Source organism: Erythrolamprus reginae, chromosome Z (assembly GCF_031021105.1).
Source record: "Erythrolamprus reginae isolate rEryReg1 chromosome Z, rEryReg1.hap1, whole genome shotgun sequence".
NCBI lineage: Eukaryota > Metazoa > Chordata > Lepidosauria > Squamata > Dipsadidae > Erythrolamprus > Erythrolamprus reginae.
The window spans coordinates 42,398,254-42,417,286 of NC_091963.1; the positions used below are offsets into that span (position 1 = coordinate 42,398,254).

A 19,033-nucleotide genomic window follows, 5' to 3' on the forward strand; every position below is an offset into this window, starting at 1 on the left:
TTCCTATTTTGACCACTTGTTGTCTGTTTGATAGGAATGCTGTAATCCAGCTGTGGAGGGATCCTGAGATGCCATAGGATTTGAGTTTTAGGAGTAGTTTGTCATGGACCACTGAATCAAAGGCTTTGCAGAAGTCAATATAAATTGCATCTGTAGATTTCCCTTGATCTAGATGAGTTGTCCATATATTTTTGCAGTGGAGGAGCTGCAGGTTGCAGGATAGTTTTTTTCTGAAACCAAATTGTTTATTAGAGAGCAAATTATTAGTTTCTAAATGGAGAGTAATTGATTTGTTTAGAAGCCGATGTGTTAGAAGAACTTGAAAGATTAAAGATAAATAAGGCAATGGGTCCAGATGGCATCCACCCCAGAGTTCTTAAAGAACTCAGATCTGTCATTGCTACCCCCCTGACTGATTTGTTTAACCAATCCCTGTTAACAGGAGATGTTCCTGAGGATTGGAGAATGGCCAGTGTTGTGCCTATCCACAAGAAGGGCAGTAGAGAAGAAGCTGGTAACTACAGGCCAGTTAGCTTGACATCAGTTGTGGTTAAAATGATGGAGACTCTACTCAAAAAGAGGATAAATCAGCATCTAAAAAACAATAACTTATTGGACCCAAATCAGCATGGCTTTACTGAAGGCAAATCGTGTCAGACTAATCTCATTGAGTTCTTTGACTATGTCACAAAGGTGTTGGATCAAGGTGGTGCCGTGGATATTGCCTATCTGGACTTCAGCAAAGCCTTTGATACGGTTCCACATAAAGAGCTGATAGATAAATTAGTGAAGATTGGACTTAATCCCTGGATAGTTCAGTGGATTTCAAGCTGGCTGAAGCATAGACATCAGAGAGTTATTGTTAATGGTGAGTATTCTGAGCAGAGACAGGTTACAAGCGGTGTGCCACAAGGGTCTGTTCTGGGTCCTATTCTTTTTAATATATTTGTGAGTGACATAGGGGAAGGTTTGGTAGGGAAGGTTTGCCTATTTGCCGATGACTCTAAAGTGTGCAATAGGGTTGATATTCCTGGAGGGGTCTGTAATATGGTAAATGATTTAGCGTTACTAGATAAATGGTCAAAGCAATGGAAACTGCAGTTTAATGTTTCCAAATGTAAAATAATGCACTTGGGGAAAAGGAATCCTCAATCTGAGTATTGCATTGGCAGTTCTGTGTTAGCAAATACTTCAGAAGAAAAGGATTTAGGGGTAGTGATTTCTGACAGTCTCAAAATGGGTGAGCAGTGTGGTCGGGCGGTAGGAAAGGCAAGTAGGATGCTTGGCTGCATAGCTAGAGGTATAACAAGCAGGAAGAGGGAGATTGTGATCCCCTTATATAGAGCGCTGGTGAGACCACATTTGGAGTACTGTGTTCAGTTCTGGAGATCTCACCTACAAAAAGATATTGACAAAATTGAACGGGTCCAAAGACGGGCTACAAGAATGGTGGAAGGTCTTAAGTATAAAACGTATCAGGAAAGACTTAATGAACTCAATCTATATAGTCTGGAAGACAGAAGGAAAAGGGGGAACATGATCGAAACATTTAAATATGTTAAAGGGTTAAATAGGGTTCAGGAGGGAAGTGTTTTTAACAGGAAAGTGAACACAAGAACAAAGGGACACAATCTGAAGTTAGTTGGGGGAAAGATCAAAGGCAACATGAGAAAATATTATTTTACTTAAAGAGTAGTAGATCCTTGGAACAAACTTCCAGCAGATGTGGTTGGTAAATCCACAGTAACCGAATTTAAACATGCCTGGGATAAACATATATCCATTGTAAGATAAAATACAGGAAATAGTATAAGAGCAGACTAGATGGACCATGAGGTCTTTTTCTGCCATCAGTCTTCTATGTTTCTATGTTTCTAGAGAAGGGCGGCTTAGAAATATAGATATAAGTATAGATATAAATACATACATATACAGATCTAGGCCATTTAGCCTCCTCCACTTGGCTGAGCCTGTTCCATCCCCAGCCTTCCGCCCCCACCCAGCCTTTGGTTGCTCCGTTTTCTCCCTGGCCCTTTTGCCGAACGGGTCTCAAAAGCACTTCCACCCTGACTTTTTGGATGCAGGGGACACTTAGCCGCCAGGCAATGAGAGGATTGGTTACTTTCCATTGCCTTCCCTGTCTGAAAGGAGCCTTTTTTGGAAAAGGAGTGGGGGTTTTATATTTTAATTTGTGTGTGTGTGTTTATTTATTGTCTGTCTTTCAGGAGTCTGTCTGGCGTCCCAACACTGATCGTTCTGTTGATTTTGGGGGTGGTTGATGGGCAAGTTATGGGAGGGATGGTATGGGAGCCTTGGGAGGATCCTCGGGATCGTTGCCTTTCGGGTGTGTGATCGCTTCCACCCTGAGATTTAGGCTCTCCTTATGGGGGAAAGTTTTCAAAGGGATGGCCGCCTCATGATAACTATATGGGTATTTTCCCATTTAGATGCCAGACAGGTGTTTTAGCTGGGCTGAAACCGGAGGAGGAACAGCGGGGTGGGGGAACTCGAGAGGAGGAGGGGGAGAGAGGTAGATGGGGTGAGGGAGGAGGGAGTGGGGGTTAAAAGGAAACAAACAAGAACCACGTGCATGCACTCCCCACTCACACATGCGCACCCTCCATGCACTCGCACATTTGATCTCTCTTGCTCTCTCACACACACCCTCTCTTCCTCCCTTCCTTCCCCCCAAATTGGCATCTTCTCTCCTGCGCTCGACTTCGCTCTCCTCTTTTGCTGTCGGCTGCAAAAGAGGGACAAGGTTATTTGCTTTTTAATGTGTCCACTTCCTTCCTTTTTTGTGCTCTCCGTCCTCTCCCCACCTATTCCAACCCAGCCACTTTCCCCACCCCGCGATTCCTACTTTCACATGCACGCCAAAGCCCGGTGCAATAGAGAGCTCAAGATACACATACACACTACCTTGCTATTTATTATTAAACTTCGCTCTCCTCTTTTGCGGTTGGCTGCCTTCCCCTTCTCCTCTTTTCTTTTCTCCTGTCAGTTGCGGTCACGGAGGAAAAGGAGGAGGAGGAAAGGAAAGAGGCGAGGGAAAAGGAAAGAAAGAAGAACCGGGAGGAAGAGAAAAGAAAGGAGGAGACTTCGTTCTTCTCTTTTGCTGTCAGCTGCTTCCCCTTTTCCTCTTTTCTCCTGTCAGTTGTGGTCACGGAAGGAAAGGAGGAGGAGGAAAGGAAAGAGGCGAGGGTTCTTCTTTCTTTCCTCTTCCTCCTTTTCCTCCGCGGCTGCTCCTACTCTGGCTCTCCTCCTGCTCCTGCTCCTTCTTTCCCTGCTGCCATCCCAAGTGGATCTCTTTAGCAAATCTGCTTCCCCGTACAACACATGGGACAATAAAGGGACCCGGAGAAGGCCGATTCTGTGCAATCTAATAGGTCTCTGGAAGGTATGTGGCAGGAGATGGTCCTGTAAATAATCAGGCCCTAAGCCATGTAGGGATTTATAGGAGATAACCAACACCTTGAATTGTGACCAGAGACTAAGTTATAGTCAGTGCAGCACACAGAGTGTTGGTGTTATATGGGCATACCGAGGTACACCCATAACAGCTCGCACAGCTGCATTCTGGACTATCAGCAGTCTCCAAACACTCTTCAAGGGTAGTCCCATGTAGAGCGCATTGCAATAATCAAGATGGGAGGTGATGAGGGCCTGAGTAACTGTGTGCAAGGCCTCCTGGTTCAAATAGATCTGTAATTGGTACATCAGGTGAACCTGGGTAAAAGTCAATGTGGCCACAGCCAAGAGATGGTGTTCAAGGTTCAGCTGGGGATCTAAGAGGACACCCAGGTAACGGACTCTATCTGAGGGGATCAGAATCTGCCCCCCAGAACAATGGACCAAAGCCACTTGGTCTTGTCTGGGTTCAGCTTGAGCCTGTTGGCTCCCATCCAGACTCTTACAGCTTCCAGGCACCGGCACATCACGTCAACCACTTCACTCAATTGGTATGGGATGGAGATGTATAACTGGTGATCATCAGCGTATTGATGATACCTCACCCTATGCCATCCGATAATCTCACCCAGTGGCTTCATATAAATGTTAAAAAGTTGGGGGAAGACAACTGACCCCCGTGGCACCCCACTAAGCAGGGGCCAAGAGGTGGATCTCTGCATCCCCACTAACACTGACTGCGAGCAACCAGAGAGATAGGAGAACCACCGTAAAACAGTGCCTCTCACTCCCAACCCCTCCAGCTGTGGCAGAAAATACCAGTGTAGCAGAATACTTTTTACAAACATGTGTACTTTTACAAACATGTACACTTTTTACAAACTTCACATTTGACAGCTTTAAGACTTGTGGACTTCAACTCCCAGAATGCCTCCTCCAGTCATGCTAGAAGGCAAAAACAGCCCCATTTTTGCAAAAAATTGGCAGTTTATAGCCCATTTTTTTTGGCTATAATTTGGTGAGCAAAGGGTCTGGGAAGCCTGTAGGGAGCTCCTGGTGCTGGAGGATGGCAAAAATGGTTCTGCTTTTGTGAAAAATGGGCCACTTTTTGCCCATTTTTTCACAAAAATAAAGGTACTTTTATCTTTCCCCACTCTCCAGGAGCTCTGTGCAAGCTCTCCAGATGCTTTGGTCACACAATTTGTATGAAAAAATGCCCCCAAAATGGGGCCACTTTTGCCGTCTTCCAGCACCCAAGAGCTTTCTGCAGGCTTTTCAGAGCCTATGTCCAAAAATGGGATATGGGGCGGGAGTTTGGAGCAGCAAAAATGACTGTATTCTGTGTATAAGATGCACTGACATTTCCACCTTCTTTTAGGGGGGGAAAGGTGCATCTTATACTCCGAAAAATATGGTAAATAGGGCTGGGATGAACTCCATTCTAAAATTTTGGAGAACTATTGCCCTTTTCTGGGAAGACCTGTGTTCCCAACTGTACACTTGGTGAAAGAAAACATTAGAAGGCATCGGCCAACACTTTGGGGGGCCACAATTTGGAGAACACAAATAGCGATCATTCAAAATTAAATGGACTAATTGTTTGCGAATGATTCATCTTACTTATATACTTTGCCATATAATATGTCTTCAGACACTATACATTTGAACGATCTAACTTTTGTGAACTATATAAAGTTGATGATAAAAAGCTAAATGATATTTTTAAAAGTTTTTAATCCGATGCTAGAAATAATGTAGCATATAAACTGAAGTAATATATAAATATTATGTAACATGGTTATCTTTCAAATATGAATTCAATTAAATAGACTGAAATGAAGACTTAGAACCATTTAAACCATCAGATTCTCCAGTTCTTGTAATTGTTTTGAGTATGTATAACCAAAATATATTTTGGAAGGATTTACTGACTCAATTTTGACCTGCTCTTAATTTCAAAATTGTTTTTAATATACTGTTATTCACTTTTTAATGAAAATAATCATTAACATTTTAGTTTATTCCTTTCATTTCATATTTGGCTTATACTAAAAAAAAGACCTATCATTTAATAACAAAATGCTACTATTTCTATTGTAGAATTTGAAATAAATGCAGCTTTTAATTTTCATCTTTTATGCATATGGTTGCTGTACTGAAACTTTGCAAAGTGACTACTGTATACACAAAACAGATTATATTTCAATGGCTGTCTTCCAGTATCCTCTGACAAAGGGATGAAAATAGTTGATGGCATGCTGTCCTTTAGTAGAGTACAAACGTCTAACAACATATCAAATATACAAGGGATATGGTTTGGGAGTAAACAGTAGCAGTCACAGTAATATGGCCAAATCAGAGTAGCTTTTTAATCTGAAATATAAATGCTTCATTTATGACAAATGATAGTTAAGATTTAATGTAACAAATGATGACAGGCAAAATATATAATAGTAATGTTAGATAGTGGTTGATTTTTTTATGAGTTATGTATCCCATGCTTTCTTTAGCTTGAGAGTTTGACAAGTTTGTTGTAGCAGAATTGTAATAAATGAACTAAACAGGAACCAAATTGCATGTTTGCATGTAACTGGATGAATCAGAGTGAATGACATATGGCATTCTAACTGTTGATCAAAAATGCTCATCATCCTTAAGAAGCATTGCTGGAGATTGTAATTTAATAACTTTTCTAGTGCTACACATTGCTTATCTCTGCCCTGAGGATAAAGAAGCAATCTCCAAAAAAATCACAAAGATATTACTACCCAGTCACCACAATTATTCTGATTGATTGCTTTTCAAAAAGAAAGAGGATGAAAACTTTACTTCAGATTTGAATTTTCCCAAAGACTTTCTATCAATAACTCATCATGAATGTCTTTTTTTGTTTGTTATGATTGCCTCACTTCCTATTTTAGTTAAGGGCAGAAAGCTGATAATATTGTCTTCATGCTTTCCAGAAAAGCTGACTAGTTATAAAATAAAAGACGTCATAAGTACAAAGATTAACATTTTATAAATTATGCCTTGGACCTTTGAATGTTTGCAATTAGTTTAATAGTTTATTTCTTTTTGTAACAGACAACAGATGTGTTGTATCAAATGCAGCAACTTGTACTGCCTGTCTTGCAGTGGGTCCTGAATGTGGTTGGTGTGTTCAAGAGGTAAACAGTTTATTTGTTTTACTCAGCTTTATTTATTTGTTTATCTTTCATTCTCCACCTATACAGAAGGATTTTGCAACATTTCAATTTTGACAGAATGGTGCTTGGGAAATTCCTGGGATTTCTCATACTTAGCAAATTCCAGTTACTAAGAGTCACCACTAACTTTAAGGCACACACACATACACAAAAATACATAAAACAGACTTGAACATTGATTTGAGGGCACATACACATGAAAGACAGAGTATTCTCAAACTTAAACTTTTCCTCATGTCACTATTGCCTTTTTTCTAACAGCCTCACTCCATTATAGTGAGATGGGCAGCAAACAAATGTAATAAAAATATATTCTCTGGTGCTTCATCTAATAAAGCTCTTCATTAAAGTAAGAAGCTATCTTGAGTCAGCGGATAGATAGAGGCCACCAGGATGCATTCTTATTCAATGTTTTAGTTGTCTCTATATTCCAACAAGTAACCGAAACTTTGACTGAACAATGTGTAGGAATAAGCGTCTTTATGATTTCCTAATTAAAAATAGTCTGCAATAATGTTTAATGCTTTCTCCAAAAGAAAAGAGAGAAATAATTTTTATTTCTTTAATGAGGAATTCTGTAAAATTCATCCTTTCTCCCATGGGCACACAAAAGGGCTTCATATTTTCCAGGCTCAAGTAGTGCTAAATGATCCTTTAAATAAAATTTCATCTACTATTGCAGGCATTAAAGATGAATACCAGCATTTGTATTTGGTCTTAAGGTTATGTATTTTACTTTTACTACTGATGCTGATTTCTTATAAATAGCCTGAATATATACTTAATTTCCACCTGCTTCCTGTTTTGTTGCAATGTGCAGCAATATCTCCCCTGTCTTCAAAAACAGTGATGTTGTAAATTGTTTGGTTAGGTTGGTTTTACTGTTGGTTTGGGATAATAACTTTTTGCTTATATGATATTTTCTAGAAATTAGAGTTCTCCAACTTCTTTAACTTTTATTATGTATTTTGCTTCCCCCCCCCCCCCCCCCATTCAAACAGGATTTCATGGCTGGAACCAGGCTGAAAGAAAGATGTGACATAGTTTTACATTTACTCCAAAGAGGCTGCAAGCCAGATTTCATAGAAAGTCCTAAAGTTGATGTAACAGTGCCTAGCAATGAGGCTAATATTCAAGTTATACCAGGAGAAACTTCGGTGCACCTGCGTCCAGGTTTGGCTATCAGAAATATTGTTTTAATATAAAAACTACATTTTGCTTTTGGCACAGTCTAGGAGACTGAAGATAAAGGACATTGGATAAAGATTCTTCCATGTTTTTTTCATAATAAAAAATAGATTCACTTGATTTTGAGAAAACAAATGAAAGGACTCTAACGTATTCAAAAACTACAACTGCATAATCTTTTGGGTACACTAATTCAGTTAAATTGGCCCATTTTTGCAAAAAACAGGGCACACAGCAGCATTCCCTCTAAGCTGCGCTATAGCACACTAGATTTGAGACCTCTATGCAGGAGATTCCAATTCTAGTGCAGAGGTCTCAAACCTCCTTTTCCCTGGCAGATTCTCTCGCCGGTGGCCAGAAAAACTTGAAAGCCGCGAAGAAGGAAGCTCAGCTTCCAGTCTCACAACTTTTTGCTGAGTGCACGAAGAACAAAATGTTGCGAGACTGGAAGCTGAGCTTCCTTCTTCATAGCTTCCAAGTTTTTCTGGCCACTGGTGATAGAATTAACACATCCGCTGCACTATGCTTGGAGGCGTGCGTGCGGAGCGGCATTTGCACCAGGCAGAAAACCCTATCTGCTCCTTCCCAGAAGAAGGAGGCTCAGCTTCCAATCTCACCACATTTTGCTTTTCACGCACTCAGCAAAAAAGTTGCAAGACCGGAAGCTGAGCTTCCTTCTTTGCGGTTTCCCAGCAGCTGGCCTGGCGAAGAGAGATGGCTTCATCCCTGCCCAGTGTTCGCCCCAGTGCTGCCAATGGAGCGACTGAGCGTGCTCTGCTTCTGCTCTGGGTCGCCACCCGCCTCAGAAGCAGGTGAGAGAGGCAGCGTGAGTGCCCACCACTGACACACAGAGAGAGAAGAAAGGAACACAGAGAAAGAGAGAACAAGAGAGAGAGAGAGAAAGAGAGCAACAGACAGAGAGCGAGAGAGAAAGAAAGAGGGAGGGAGAGAGAAAGAGTGAGAGAGAGTGTGAGTAAGAGAGAGAGCAAGGGGGAGAGAAAGAGAGATAGCAAGAGAAAGAGAGAAAGAGAGAGAAAGAAAGCAGAGAGAGAGAGAGCAAGAGAGAAAGAGAAAAGGAGAGGAAGGAAGAGCGAGAGAAATGAGAGAAAAAAGGGGAGAAAAAAAGAGAAATGAGAAAATGATTGAAGCAGAGAATGAGAGGAAAGAGAGAGAAACAAAAGAGAGAGAGAAGTGACTCTTGATTTAAAGCATATGGTTAAAAATACCCAAATAATAAGAGAGAGAGAAAACCCAACCCTCACCTGTTTTTGGAAATGATTCAAGAGTTTAGACACACACACACAAGGGGGGAAGGAGACAGGGATGGAAAAAGAGAGAAGTGAGGGGGGAAGGAATGAGAGAAAAGGGAGGAAGAGGGAGAAATTAGAAACAAATGAGAGAGAAAAGGGTGAGAGACAGGAGAGGTACCCAGAAATGAGACAGTGGTAGAAATTTGAGGAGGGATGATTGATTATTAAATATGGATTGACTATAGAATGATTGTAAAAGATATATTTAGGTGTTGTTTAATATTAGGATGTATTAATTTGTAAAATTGGATTAGAATTTTAGAACTATATAGAATTACATAGGTAAAATTAATGGAAGATACATAGGATAAATAAAGGGTTTACAATATATACTGTATGATTTTATGACTTTGCATTATGCATTTAAAATATACTTGGAAATGTAGAAGATTGATGAAAGTTAATAATAGTAAATGCTAAGCGCCTGAAAATTTATTGAGCTTGGAAATATTGAATGAAATTATAGAAATGTAAATATGGAAATATATTAATTGATGCATTGCTGTTCAGAAAGGTTTTCATAGTATTAGATTACTATAATATTTAAGAAATGAAGATTTTAAAGCATAGATTTATTAATAGTTGTGTTTTTGGTTTTGCTGGTTGTTTTAGTTTTAATAGTAATAGATTTTGGTTTTGTTTTATTATTAATTTCTTTTTTAAAAAAGAAGGGAATTTCCCCCCCTATTAATTAGGAAACAGTTGTATAAAGGTTTTTTGTTTGTTTTAAGGAGAATGTATAAGAAGGAGGAGGAGGCATGACAGACTATCTGGATTTATAAGAGGATAATGATATTAATTGAAATATAAACTAACAGAATAACATAGTGAGAAGGGACCTTATTCTGCCCCAGCACCGAGCCCCAAATAATTATGCAATAAGTTACCTTGTGCTCAGGCATGAAAAAGTGCCTTCAGACACTATACTTTTCTGCCCACACCGAAAAAAAATTAGAGGGAACATTTGCACCCAGAGAGCTTACAGAGTGCTCTTGCGAGGCGGGGAGGACAAACACTTTTTTTTTCTTACTTACCTCTTTGAAATCATGGTGCATCTTACACAGCAGTGCATCTTATAGTCCAAAAATATGGTAGTTGTGGACTTGATATACAATTACTTACAATAATTGGTTCCGACAATTTTTAGTGTCCTAGCTGTCTTCTTAAATAGCTAATTAGTCTGGCTGCTGTGATTATCTATTGTCTTAATTTCTACTAACTGCTCATCAAAATTGGATAATTAAAATGAACCACTCCATATTTAGTTATTCTTCTGTACATACAAATTCTGTAAATGACACTTTGTTTACATTGCTTATATTTCTTAGGTAGATTTTGTTTTCTAAAAGAGAAGACAGGAATATTCTTCCAGGTGTGACACCTGACTCTGATTCAAATATGCATCTTCCCTTCCCATGCATGAATGGTTGTTTGTGCGTGCATGCATGGATGTGCACACACACAAATACACACACATCAATGCTTACAAAGTAGAGATCTACCAGTAAACATTATACTTCACTTATGCTGCACAATGCCTGTCATTCATTCAGTGCTGGCTACAAACTAGCCTTGATGTATTGCCAGGAGCAAAATATTCCAGCTGCTCTGCAAACTTGGAAAACTAGCTCCCCCCACCCTGTCTTTCATTCCCCTCCCCCCCATTGGTTGGAACTTGCATTTTTCCTATTGGTATGCCTTGCTTTTTAACTGGGATCATTGACAAGCTTACCACACTCCCAATTTTGAATTTTGTTTCACGTACACTTAATAGCAAAGGCTAAAAAGAATCTGCATTCTGCAGGTGTTGGGGACAAATTGAAAGCAAGGTGGAATGAATTTACAATGCACTGGGAACAGCTTGCAAATCAATAGTTACAGCATAGCAAAGTTTCCTGTTATAACAGCTTAAATCATATCTATATTTAGATACAAGTTAAGCATGTATTCTCTTAAGCATCTAGGTCAGTGGTCCCAACTTTTGCAGGTTGGCAGCCTGTCTGGGAGGGGAACTGGACCACATGAGCGACGAGCTTGTACCTGTGTGTGTGTAGCTCAATTTGCATGAAGGCAGAATATATGCACATTCATCTCAACTTGTGTACATTGAACTGCCCCAGCTTGCTGCTTATGCAAATAAAGCTGTGCACTTGCACATTAGTTCACCACTCACACAGTTCCCGATAGGCTACAGCCTTGTAGTTGAGGACCCCTTACCGAGGTGATTTAATTATGCCCTATGAACGATCACTTGATGGGATGTTCATTAGTTTGAGACTGAATAAAATGTGTACTTATTTGAACTAGGAAGTATTATCAGAAAAGGCAATCAATGATCAATCACTTGGATAAAGCAGTGGGAAGAAGAAAGTTGAATGAGAATCTCAAGGGGTCAACAAATAAAGTTACATGTTGTGGTGCGTGTTGCAGCTAGCTATGCATTTGGCCCTACATGGCATCGGACCAGATTACATATGGGCCTGCCTTCTGCTGCATGAGCCCCAGCGACCGGTCAGGTCCTACAGAGTCGGCCTTTTTCAGGTCCTGTCAACTAGACAATGTCGCCTAGCAGGGCCTAGGAGGGGAGCCTTCTCTGTGGGGGCTCCGGCCTCTGGAACTAGCTCCCCCCAGGGATCCGTACCACTCCCACCCTCCTTGCCTTCCACAAGAGCTTGAAGACCCACTTGTGCCAACAAGCCTAGCCATTAGATATTAACCTCTGGCTGATGAATGGAATGTATATTTGATTGTTTGAATGAGAATGATTGATTTTTAAGGAACTGGGATTTTAGATTAGTTTAGTTTAATTTTAAAATTGGATTTAGGATATTTTTTTATTGTTCTTTATATGTTGTAAGCTGCCCCGAGCCTTCGTAGAGGGGTGGCATATAAATTCAATCAATCAATCAATCAGTCAATCAATCAATCAATCAATCAGTCAATCAATAAAATATGAGAATATTTGAAGCATGTTGGAAGCAATATATTTTCAGCATTGAATGCAGATGTTAGTTGCAAATATCCTGCTTTTTAAATTAAGAGTATGGCTATATAAGCTTGTTTTAATGTCAGATAGGTGCTAAAGTATGTTCATATAGACAAGAATAGAAATCATTGTTTATTCGGAATGCTTTCAGTTTGGAAATTTATATATGTGATTTGATTATTAAAATTAAAGAAAACAAAAACTCCATTCTGAAAAGCTAATTTAGTTTCTGGGAATTGTCTAGACATTTGAGAGCTGGTGAATTTAGCATCAACATATTGAATTCTGGTTTGTTCAGAAATCTAGCTCCAAAAATCTAAATATATGAACCAGACGCAAACATTTTTTTAATCTGAGCTATTTTTTAACTGTAGCAGAATTTACTTGCCAAACATACACCTTGTCCCTAATACTTTATAAGTGAAGGGGAACTTCAGACTGTTATTCATCTGCCTAAAGTTTCCTATCAAAATATTATTGTTTTCAGCATCAACACAATTCATCATTGGTCTAGTGCATTGTACCAAGACTCCTCATTCTTCTTGGTAAATTAACTTGCTTATAATAATATTTTTTAAGTTGATGATTCCAGCTGCACTGAAAGGCTAATTTCTAATTTTGCCTATGATCAAAGAAAGTACACTATAATCAATTTACAAGCCTAGCATGAAAATCTTGGGGTTTCATATTTCAGTAGGCATCACCTTGCAAGATTAGTGTTGACTCATGTGGAATTGACCACAGTATAAATCTAATAAATACATAAAATGCATTGTGCATTGTATTGGATGTATGAAGACCCACTTTTTCATATCTGTGTTGATTTTAGTGACAGCATTCGGATAGCTCACTTAATACAGCCGCCTGGCATTATCATAACAAATATGTCATTTGAATGTCGCAAGCAATGTAGATTTTCTGGTTATTTCAACATATTTATTTATTGGATTTATATGCTGCCCCTCTCCGAGAATATGTAGAATTAAAGCAAATACCAGCATATATTATGCAGAAAGCATAGAAGAAAGATATGTAGCCCAATTGACACTGATTACAGGTACCTCTGTTAATGGTCCTGCACCAGTCCACGGCATGCCACAAACTGGGCCACACAAACAAGCAAAGCAGGGATTCAGGCAGCATCTGAACCCAAGCCTGTTCTCTATGGAACGAGTCCCTTGTGCCCAAAAGACTGGGGGCCACTGATCTACTTCACACAAAATCACACGCAATATCCTAGAGTAGACAATCAACTATGAACATTGGCCAGGGCATGGAAATTTAAAAATGTATCAGTATGCTTAGTTAACATTGTGAAATTTCCACCAACTTAATACATCTACAGTACTGTCTATAAGGAAGAACTACCTAATGTTTCCCTGTTAAGAAAAGATTATAGATTGTCCTCTCAGCCATCCATTTAATGACCGTTCAAAAGTGCAAATTGAAAATAGTTTCACACTTGCCACTGGCCAGGTTTCACACTTGCAACTGTTGTAACTGTTGTAACATCATCATAGTCACATGAACAAAATTTGGACGCTTAATAACTGGTACATATTTATGACAGCTGTATTGTCCTGTGGTCATGAGATTAGCATCCGTAATCTTCATAACTGGCTTCCGACAAGCAAAATCAATGGGGTAAGCTAGATTTGCTTAAAAACTGCATGATTCACTGAACAGCTGTGGCAAAAATGTCATAAAATTCACTTAACAACTGCCTTGCTTAGCAACAGAAATGTTGAGCCTAGTTGTGGTCATAAATCAAGATCTACCTATTCACGTTTCTGGTATAAAAAGGTATGTTTAATAAAAGCCGAGGTATCTATAGTGCTGTTAAAGGGCTTTGCTACTGAGCCCATCATTGTTTTATTTCTACCTCAGGGAACTATAAGTACATGTATATCTTTAATATATGCAAAGGGGAATCTACTCTGGGTTAACTGTGATGGGTTAAACTTAGTTGTAGCAGATTTCTGTACATGCACATAGGTCTTCACACATCTAAGCTGCTTTATGGCAGAAATGCACATAGTGGTATGAAAATGGTCTGTTGTTGACTATGGCAAAGCTCAGGCTATAGCTCTAAAATCCATCCATAGATGACTTATAAGGAGGTTTAAGTTGATTTCAGCCAATCAGAATGATCTTATAAATTTAGATTATTTTTCAGGGCAACTGGGCCAATCTATTCATTATTCAATTCCATTCTATCCCGTTATAATAGATGTCTATGTGCCTGAAAATAAAAGAATGCAGCATTCTGAGCCAACTGACATTTCAGGGGGAAAATCTCCAGCCCACTGAAAATCAGCTTTTTAAAGTTCTAGCATATTTCACATTTTATTCCTTTTCAAGGAAATTGGCATAAAATAGATGAGTTTATCCCAATGTCCCTGGCCTGTAGCAACCCTGTTAGAAATTGTAGGAGTTGCCTAAAGCCACATAGTTTCTCTGCTTATATAAACTTATATAATTTTCTTATTATCATTAACAAAACACAGGAAATTACAGTTGTAGCAGAAATAATATTTTATTGAAGTAGTGTTGTAAAGTAGTTACTAATTCTGCCTAGAAGAAATAAGTTTGCATAAATTGAGATGGGAAGTGCTAAGGGGAAAAATATTATTTTGAAATCTCATATACTTCAAAGTAGCAGGAACAGTAATAAGTGAGGATATACAGTATGTCTTACAGTAGTTTTTTTTTAATTACTAGAGAAGTACAGTGCTGTACTTTCCCCCCAACTATGGAAAATATGCCAACCCTGATGTAAAATGGATTTACTGCATCTTAACGATATCTTTAAAATACAAAATATCAATTTTTTAAATAATATAAAATTACATAATTTGATCAACATCCAGATGACACAACTATCAGCAGAGAGGCAGAAACAATATTTATTCCTATCTTATTTTTGGTCAAACTGACATACATACCTAATGCTGATAACCTAAGATAGCAGTTACTTTTTCTAAATGCATGACCACAGCAAAGGAGGAGAGCAGATGGGCATATATTAAATTTCATTGAGAATTATCCTTATTAATGGTAGACTATATTTTAGTAAGTCCCCTGCCATCATGTGGGAAATTATGTAAGAAGGGTCCTTGGTGCTCTCTCAGCTTGCTTGATTTCTTACAGACCTTTCCTTACCCAAGCTAGGTAACACTATCAGTGCTAGAGTAAGAGATAGGAACTTATTTATTATTTTTTTATATTCTGCCATCTCTCTGTTGAGTAACTCTTGAAAACAACAGTTCCCCTATGTGTTATGCACTATTCAAATGGGAAACTGCCATTGAAATAATAGCTTTTCTTCCAACCATAACAACAGCATGCCACATGAAGTAGGCCAGGCAGTTAAAAAAAAAAGTGAGTCTAAGTAGACATAGAACCATCATAAGAAGGGAAAAAGTGATTCACCGTAGCAGTATCAAAATCACAGTGTTGTGAAACAAAGCTGTGTACAGCAACTTCCTGATCAATGCTAAAAGCAACGAACTTATTTATTTATTTTATTTGTTTTGTAAAGTACATATTGGAGATATGTAAAGATATAATAATATTCATATACATAATACTAGTACCAGGAAAAAAATAAGAAGAAATATTTGATATAATAATGTTCATATGGTCCTAGTAAAATAAAAGAAACAGATTCATTCACAATTCTGAACTGTTAAATGCAGATATTTCACAATTTGAGACATACATATTATTTCTTCACATGATGCTAGAGTATTTTATATATTAAAACTGTATAAGTTGTAACATTACATTTGTTTCACACAGATTTACAGTAAATCTTGTTTATTTTTTAAATAATTAAGTTTGAATCTGTCATAAAATACCTTATTTCTTAGCATAACCTTTTGATGCAAATTTGCTTTCTTTTGTGCTTTGATTTCCTTAGGAACTGTTCTCTGTGTTTATGCATTTGTAGCCTTTGTTCACTAATATTGGCCAAGTTGTTTCTTCTGTCTTTTTCCTGCTTTATTTCTAGAAGAAAGGTATGCAGGCATTTTTATTGGACTGTGGTCCTATAAACCACAACTTTTGTATTTTTAAATACAGTTAAATGTATATCAATTTATTCACCCTTGTTGTAAAAAGAACTGCCTCTAAGGTAAATTATTTGGTAAGGAGAAAGACATTTCTTTTAGCATTTTAGAAGAATGATATCACTAGATAATATTCCACTAGCAAATAATTGAGCAAAGGGAATAGAATTGGGGCATTTCTCCTTTTGGAATTGCAGTGAAATCCTATTTTTTTTCCCCCAAGTAATAACTAGAGGCTAGTAATTTCAGCTACATTGGGCTATTTTCACCTGCGTGAAGAGTTTGTTTCACTACCAGAGGAGTAGCTCTTGATTCTAGTTTTTTAAGGTGGGGTTGGGAGCAAAAAGAGAAGCTAGCATGGAGGGAATCACTTTGTCATTGGTAGCTGCTTTGCTTAGGACATCAGTGTTTGTGTATGTGAGAATTTTGAGACTGTAGAGTTTAATCATGGAATGATGCCATCATAGGAGGCTCTACTGAGATTACTTATCCCACTGCCCAAGCAAGAGGAAAATACAGGATATCATTGTTTCCCAAATTCAATAGAAAGTGTGGAACTTCTATTAACATGCAGTTTATATTTATATATAGATTTTTTTTTACTGTAATTTTGTGCCTCACTGTTGTTTACTTTGCTTATTCTTTTCTTAGTTATGGTCCAAAACCAACTCACAACATTTAAAATACATAACATTAATATATACATTTGTAATAATATGCAATATATACATATATGAAAGCTGACAGCCTGGTTTGAGACCTGAGTGCCACGTGACAGGGTGAGCTCCTAGCCGGGGTGGCGCAGTGGTTATAGTGCAGCACTGCAGGCTACTTCAGCTAACTGCTAGCTGTAGTTCACCAGTTCAAATCTCACCACCAGCTCAAGGTCGACTCAACCTTCCATCCTTCCAAGGTGGGTAAAATGAGGACCCAGATTGTTGGGGGCAATATGCTGATTCTTTAAACCACTTAGAGAGGGCTGTAAAAGCACTATGAAGCTATTGCTATTCTCTCCCCAGGTCCTCCAACCTAGCAATTTGAAAGCATACAAATGCAAGTAAATAAATAAGTACCATGCTGAATACTGCATTGCCTCCTGGCCAGATATGACTTAATTCCCCAAACCATGTTGGATGATCCAGTGCCTGCGCTGACATCGCAAAACACACTTCAAAAGACAGGGTACTAACTAAAGTGCTGGACTGGGTGAGAAGAGGGAGGCCTCATGGCCAAATGGGCCCAGAGTTTAGACCAGTGATGGCAAACCATTTTTTCTTCAGGTTCCAAAAGAGCATGTGTGCGCACATTCATGCATGTGATGGTCCCCACACCCATAATTCAATGCCTGGGGAGGGCAAAAACAGCTTCTCCCACCCTCTGGAGGCCAGAAACTGCCTGTTTCCCAATTTTTGGTGGGTTCAGTAGGCTTGTGTTTTGCCCTTCCCAGGCTCCAAAGGCTTAACTGGAGCCAGAGGAGGGTAAAAACGTCCTCCCCCATCCCCCTGGAGGCTCTCTGGAAGCCAAAAATGCCTTCCCAGAGCCTCTGTGTGAGCCAAAAATCAGCTGGCCCACACCCACATGCACGTTAGAGCTGAGCTAGGGCAACGGCTCACGTGCCAACAGATATGGCTCCACGTGCCACCTGTGGCAACCGTGCCATAGGTTTGCCATCACTAGTTTAGACCGTTCAAACTCAGGCAGCATGAATTATCTTCCTAACAGGGTTGCCTTTTATGGGGCAGTTGAGTGGTCATTCCTGCCCCTCTGCAAAAAACAATCCTGACACCTTACACGAGGGACATTCAGGGATTGTAAGGATGAAAGTGTTGGGCCGCAGTTATGTATGGTGGCCCAACATGGAACTAGCTGTCACTCATTGGGTCTCCAGATACCCTATCATGTCAGGAAATGCTGCCCAGGCCCCGGTACAGGAATGGGGAACTCCCCAGGGCTTGTGGTCTAGAGTACACATAGATTTGACAAAATGTATTAGTAATTGCTAAACATATTAGTAGTTTTGGACATTATTAGTCCTTGGAGAGGGGTGGCATACAAATCCAATAAATAAAATAAATGGATAGAGATCATCCTCATGACATCCACCACATCCAAAACTATAATGAGAGAGTAAATAATTTGCCACCTGCAGATTACCACACCTGGTGTATCCGAAAACAGGCTGCAATTTATATCAGCCCCCTTCAAATTGTTCCTGGCAAACCATGGGATCCACCATGCTCTAACAGCCTCTTTTCATCCGGCCAGCAATGGCATGGTGGAACAGATGATGCACACAGCAAAGGAGGCCTTAGGAAAAATGGGCATTAGAGGCTGGCAGACCAAAATAGCAAAGTATCTAATAATTCAACATGTCGCGCCCCACACTGATAGTAACCATATCCCAGCTGAAGATGGATGGGCCACCATCTGAGAACCACACGGGATAAACTGCATCCAGAAAAAGTCCCTAGATTCAAGAAGAAAATTTAAATCTTTTATCATAGGAGCCATAGTCTGTGCTAGTAACTATGTGGGCAACCCCATTTGGCTACTGGGCAAAATTGTAGGAAAAACCAGGCCCTATTTCTATACTATAGAATTAGAGGACAGGAGTTGTGGAAATACCACATTGATCAAATACGGGGGAAATCAAGCACCTGGCTAAGTCAAACACTTGATCAAGGCTCAACCAGAGATTTATCACAATCAATGCTACAAGAGACTCCACCCGAAGACACACCAGGAGATGCAGAGCCCAGCAACATGAATAGAGTGGAGGACTTGCCAAGCAAAGTCAGCCAGTTACCGTCGACTCCGACTCCAGGCAGCGAAGTGATGTACCAGGAGAGAACAGGGACCATT

General features: G+C 39.3%; 1 protein-coding gene across 1 annotated transcript in view; it reads left to right on the top strand.

Moving 5' to 3' along the window:
- Window positions 1–19,033, top strand: part of ITGB8 (integrin subunit beta 8) — a 62,634-nt gene that overhangs the window by 14,182 nt on the left and 29,419 nt on the right. The window contains exons 2-3 of the mRNA XM_070729668.1: window positions 6,496–6,578; window positions 7,619–7,790. Of these exons, the coding sequence (XP_070585769.1) occupies window positions 6,496–6,578; window positions 7,619–7,790 (255 nt within the window). The remainder of the gene's footprint in view (window positions 1–6,495; window positions 6,579–7,618; window positions 7,791–19,033) is intronic.